General features: G+C 42.1%; 1 protein-coding gene across 3 annotated transcripts in view; it reads right to left on the reverse strand.

Annotated features, from left to right (window-relative positions):
* pcdh17 (protocadherin 17) overlaps positions 1 to 5,296 on the reverse strand; it is a 63,460-nt gene extending 58,164 nt beyond the window's left edge. Inside the window, exons 1-3 of one of the 3 annotated variants that reach the window (XM_008404403.3) lie at positions 4,916 to 5,295; positions 4,259 to 4,849; positions 680 to 3,475 (exon numbers count right to left, since the gene is read on the reverse strand). In XM_008404403.3, the coding sequence (XP_008402625.2) occupies positions 680 to 3,175 (2,496 nt within the window). In that variant the 5' untranslated portion in view covers positions 3,176 to 3,475; positions 4,259 to 4,849; positions 4,916 to 5,295. Of the gene's footprint in view, positions 1 to 679; positions 3,476 to 4,258 lie in introns of all 3 variants that reach the window. The other 2 variants (XM_008404406.3, XM_081605121.1) reach the window with 2 other exon arrangements.
* Between the last annotated feature and the right edge of the window lie 704 nt (positions 5,297 to 6,000).

A 6,000-nucleotide genomic window follows, 5' to 3' on the forward strand; every position in this document is an offset into this window, starting at 1 on the left:
AAAGTAGTCAAGAAAATAAGTACAATCTCCTTATCGCCAGGAATTAAAACCACTAGAATAAGCATGAAAGAAACTGTAGAATATCACGACATACTAAATAGTTACTGTTTAGAAATAGTTTCCTTTTCATATAAGCTGTTGTTTTAACCAACTAAATGCATTGCATACTAAATACATAGTTGTGTTTTTTGTAGATAATTCTTTAGTAATTTAAATTGGCATTAGGCCTAAGAAATAGGGGTAATGCCTGTTTTATAGCCACATAACAATTATAGGGTAATATAATATTTTAGTTTCTGGGATAAATAGCTTTCTCCTACAAGAACAGAAAACTTAAAATGAAATAAAAACAACTGCACAGAGACTGATCTGAAAAAAATAAATAAATAAAAGTTGTCACATTTTTCTGGCACAACAGATTTGCGTTGATGTCATCGGCTCTGTTCTATGTGAGCACCAGAATGGCAGTTTAATCCTTCTAATGCTCACCCCTCCCTTGCATCTTTTTTTTCTATCACTGCTCCTGGGTCGCTCTGCCACTGTCTGTCCTTGTCTTTTCTTTTTTTTTTCATTTAAAGAAACAAAAGTAAGTGTTGATGTGGGAAATGGGAGCTTTGTGCAGCTTGTGATGTAAAAACGATGGAACCACAGTGAAGGAGAAGAATGCAATTTCTCTTACCTGTATGATGGACATGCGGTTAGTAGGTGTGTCTGTAGTGCTGGTGACTGGGCCTGTGAAGCTGGTGTGGCATCCCACGTGGCTTTGGGGCACGCTGAGGTTATTGGCAGTGGGTTTTAGGTACATGACCTCTGACCTTGGTGAGCTGAGTGGCAGGCGTGTCTGATAGTCAAAGTACATGGGAGAGGTGGCCAGGGAAGGGCTGCTTACCACATTCATCACATTCATGGCATCCCGCTCCTCCACTTCGCTTTGCACCAGCATGATGTCGTTCTTGTTGATCTTCTTCTTCTTGCCTTTACCCAGCTGTGGGTGCGAGTACTCTGCAATGCGACAATTATAAGTACGAATTTCCTTGTTCTCCCGCTTGCACTTGATTGCTATGGTCACCATGGCAGCTAGAAGCATGATAGATATGATGCTCAGAGTCACAATAAGAGGCAGTGACATGTCCCAGTTTTGATTGTCTTTCATGTGTGGAAGTCCATCTGGAGGACGCCCATTGGAAGCCTTGACGATGAGTCTGGCAGCGGCAGTTAGAGTTGGCTTGCCGTGGTCTGATACACGAATGATCAACTCAACAATGGGACTTACATCATCCCAGAAAGGGTGAGCGGTTCGTACTTCCCCAGTTACAGGATCAATCTCAAAGAGGTGTTCTTCGTTGCCATCTGAAATTTCATAGGTGAGCCTTCCACTCTCGCCATAGTCGTTATCTACTGCTCTCACTGTGGTAACAATGTAGCCAACTCCAACATTTCGTGGAACGTGGATTTCAGCTGTGTCATTCTGGAGAAGCGGCAAAACTATGACAGGGATGTTGTCGTTGACGTCCAAGACACTAATGCGCACAGTAGCGTTGCTCTCTAAGTGTGGAGATCCTGCGTCTTTAGCAAGAACTTTGAAATCAAAATACTTTATTTGCTCATAGTTAAAAGATCTTACAGCATAGATGGCTCCATTAGCGGCATTTACATTAACATAGGTGTTGACATCACCCCCACTCACATTGGAGTAGATAATACTGTAGTACACAGTGCCATTCTGGCCTAGATCTGGGTCGTGTGCAAGAACTGAACCTAGGTACTCCCCAGGGATGTTGTTCTCAGGAATTTGAAGTAGGTAGACTGACTTGGTGAAGCGAGGAACATTATCGTTCTCGTCGAGAATCTTCACCGTAAAAGATTTTGTGGAGTTTAAAGGAGGAATGCCATTGTCTTTGGCTACAATAGTAACGTTGTATTCATCCTGCATCTCTCTGTCCAGGGGCCTGTCTGTGACCACTGTGTAGAAGTTATCATAGTTCTCCTCGAGTTTAAAGGGGACATTACCCAACACCCTGCACTGGAGCTGCCCATTTCTTCCAGAGTCCTTGTCTGTGACACGGACCAGAGCAATGACAGTGCCTGGGGGTGCTGCTTCACTGATGGCTCCCTGTCTCACAGACACAAAGCCTATAGATGGCCAGTTATCATTCCTGTCAAGCACTTTAACGGTGACTTTACAGTGGCCTGGGATTGGATTGGGACCTAGATCTTTTGCCTGGACGTCAATCTCGATAACTGAGCTCTCTTCATAGTCAATTTCCCCCTGAATCTTTATAACCCCTGTTCTAGAATCTATCGAGAATAGCTCACGGATTCTCTCAGGGGCATAGCCACTAAACGAATAGACTACTTGACCATTGTTTCCCTCATCAGGGTCTGTAGCATTTAAATCAATTAAGACTTTTCCAGGAGGTGAATTTTCAGGAATTTCTACAACGTATGAAGATTGATCAAATACTGGACTGTTATCGTTGGAATCTATAACTTTAACATTTATCTGCATTGTACCTGATCTAGGATATTCTCCACCATCAGTGGCTGACAAAATGAGAGTGTGATGGCTTCGTTCTTCTCTGTCCAGTGGACGCTGAATGACTAATTCTGGAAATTTGGTCCCATCCCCTCGGGATTTTACCTCCAACGAAAAGAGATTGTAGTCATCGCGAGTTATTTGATACGTTTTTAGGCCATTTTCCCCTGCATCAGGGTCATGTGCGCTGGTCAGAGGAAAGCGTGTCCCTGGCAATGCATTTTCAGAAATGTCGATGTCAATTTGATCAGAAGGAAAAACGGGCGAGTTGTCATTGATGTCCTGAATATCTATTTTTATCATGCATATCTCCTTGTCATTGGCAAACACCTCCATGGAGAGTTGGCACTTGGGGTTTCTCTTACACAATGTTTCCCTGTCAATGCGCTGCTTTGTGTACAGCAGTCCGCTCTGGGGGTCCACGTCGATAAGATGTGGGGCTGAGTTCTCCAACACCCTAAAGTTGGCTTTCTTACCCTGTCCTCCCTGCCCGATCTGTTCGAGTCCAAGCCTGGCATCTTTGGCAATATTCCCAATCACTGTTCCTGGTCCCTGTTCCTCTGGGACAGAGTAATTCAAGTTTTTCAATGTCAAGGCTTGAGCCCACAACAGGAGGAAAAAGAAAATAGAAAGATGCATCTCCACTCAGTAAAAGCTGCTTAAATCGGTGCAGTGATTATTCTACCTGTGACCTGTTGATATTCTGTTCAGATTTGATACTTCTATCACGACGGATAAAGAAAAGAGTCCAGTTCATCATGTGATGTCTTGACATTTGTCGCTGTAGATTGTCTTTGCTTTGTTGCTTTCTCTCCTCAGCAAGCAATCTGTGGTACTGAACGCCTAATTTATATTCAGCTGAGCACCCAGACTCATCTTAACAATAATCGAGATCCAGACTCCAACAGAATAGTCATTGTAAGTGTTCACTCATATCACCTAAGAAAAGGAAAAGGAGAAAAGAAAAAAAAACATGTTATGTGAAAATCAATTAGTAAATTGAATAAAAACAAAATGAGCTACAAGCCACCCTGCCAGAGAGAAATCAGATGAAATCAGATTCACTGCCAAGCCAAAAATGAGACACAGCTCATGTGTAATTCATCTACACAATTATGAGAGAAGATTGTTAATTGGTTAACCTTGGAAGGCGCTCAGCCCCATAAATACACGGGCAGCAAGTATCCTCCTGCAGCCTATACATAACAAAATCCAAGATTCTGCAGGCAGTTTCACATCTATATGTGGTGTGCATGCATCATCTGACCCCGGAGAGATAATGACCCATGCATTTGTTGAGGGTGCTGACTGAAGTGTAACAGGGTAACTTTAATAATGCGGTAACGCCGCAGGCGTAAAACTGAGGATGGCCTATTGTAAGGGCTATTTGAAGGAGTGAATACAAAATGATCGTCTTACGCGCATTAACAAATCCGCATAATCCGGATATTTAAAATGACCCTTATAAAAAGTCAGAAATGAGCTGCCAACATTTCAGCACAGCCGTTTAATTCTCTCCACTGCTGCTCTCCGTTTCCTCAACTCTGCTTCTCTCTAACGCTCAACAGTCCTTGAGAGAAGCTGTTGCGTCCGCATGTACAGGAAAAGGTTATGGAATAACACCGGTTTGAAAATGAGCAACAGTGAGAGCTTCAGGTGGAAAATCACGAAAGCGGATAAGACACAAAGAATATTTAAAAAAAAAAAAAAAAACAATCTTACCACGGGAGAAACTGTTCCGCTAGTTCAAAAGGGTAACAGTAAAAAAAAAATCAAAACAGTCAATTCCAGCGCGATGAAGAGATTTGTTTAATTTCCACTTCACTAAAGGTACCACCCGTATCCTTCTTCTCCTCGGTGAAGTAGGAAAGCCACAAGCCTCCGATGCACACGCACTCTACAGTACAGCGCAGTAGAAATAATAAAAAAAAAAGTGCTCCAAAGTATGACTGTAATGTCAATGAGCTGAAGTCCTCTCTCCTGCCTGATTAGGATGCAGCGGCTCGCCTTATGCCTGCAGTGAGTCACTGTTCTTCAGAATGGAAAACTGTTGTCAAAATTACTGTGTGGAAGAAAGAAAAAAAAGAAGAAGAATCCAGATGTGTGAAAAGGTAGCCGATATCCACAGTGGACATTTAAAGGGCGATCGGTGTTCTCTCCCCACGTCCGAGACAGCTCAGAGTTACTGATTCCCGTAGTGGCATTTTGTCCTTGTGCGTCGTCCCCCCCGTCAAAGTGCGCAAAACACAGACAGACAGCTGCTGTGGAAGTGGTCAGCAACAATGCCGCATTTTAGGATAAGTCTCCATGCTGCTGTCAGAAAAAAAAAATGTATTTAGTTTTTTTTTTTTAAACTACTGAAGCCAAGTCATCACTTACTATTTTCAGCACGTAACACAGCCCTAAGCACAGCAAGCGCTTCCTCTCACTGACTGGACTCCGGACACCGCATGGTGCATTAAACATTGTCGCTACTCCAGTGGCAGCCAATGAATTTGAAGAGGTGGGAAGAGAAGGAGGGATTCAAAAGCCGCCGTGGGTACAGACTACAAATGATTGGTGGGTCTTAGTTCACCGGTGGCGGATCTGTCTTTTTTCAAATATCACACTTCATTGTTGTGCGGGGCTACAATAAAGGAAACGGTGCGTTGAGTACGGTCACCAACGGATGTGCCCAGGCCAAGCCCAAGTGGTTTGAAATTTCAGTTAGACTGGGAGGAAAAGAAACAGACCAGTGAATTCACTTCCCCGCTAACTGAATAAATCATAGCCACGTCTCCTTTTTTTTTTTAAATTAGTGGCATAGTTTGAAAAAAAAAACAAAAAAACATTGTAATTTAAATACAAACAAACGGATGCTGTTGGGGTTTTTTTGTACATACAAAAGTATTTATAGCTTTTAAAGTTATCCTATTTTGTACAATCAGAAAGTGTAATATGTCTGGATTTTATGTAATAGAGCATAAAGATGTAGACTTTTTAAGAAATCTGAAAAGTGCGGTGTGCATTTGCATTCCCCTTCTCAATATACAGCAGAATGTTTCACCCCTTGGTATTAGAAAAACAAATGTGGAGCAAACTGAAAGGGTTCCATTTGTGAACAGCAGATTTTTTTATTCATTTATTTTTAGTCTTGAAACATTTTCAATTTGATTTTGGTTTGAACTTTCACTTTCTTTGCAACACATGGGTGTGGTTTGATTTCTAAGCCATTAAGCCATTTCTCTGACTATTTATTTTAGGTCATTTTCTCCTGAATGGTTAACATCTTTGAGAGTTTTGCAGCCTCTAACAGGTTGTCCTTCAGGTTTGCCTTGTATTTAGGTTCCTCCATCTTCCAATCAATTCTGATCAGTCTCCCTCTCTCTGCTCCAGAAAAAACTTAATTTCAGCATGATGTTGCCACCACCATGTGTCACACAATAGTGATATTTTGGTGCACAAAATGCATTAATTGGATTGAA

Source organism: Poecilia reticulata, chromosome 3 (genome assembly GCF_904066995.2).
Source record: "Poecilia reticulata chromosome 3, P_reticulata-male-v2, whole genome shotgun sequence".
Taxonomy (NCBI): domain Eukaryota; kingdom Metazoa; phylum Chordata; class Actinopteri; order Cyprinodontiformes; family Poeciliidae; genus Poecilia; species Poecilia reticulata.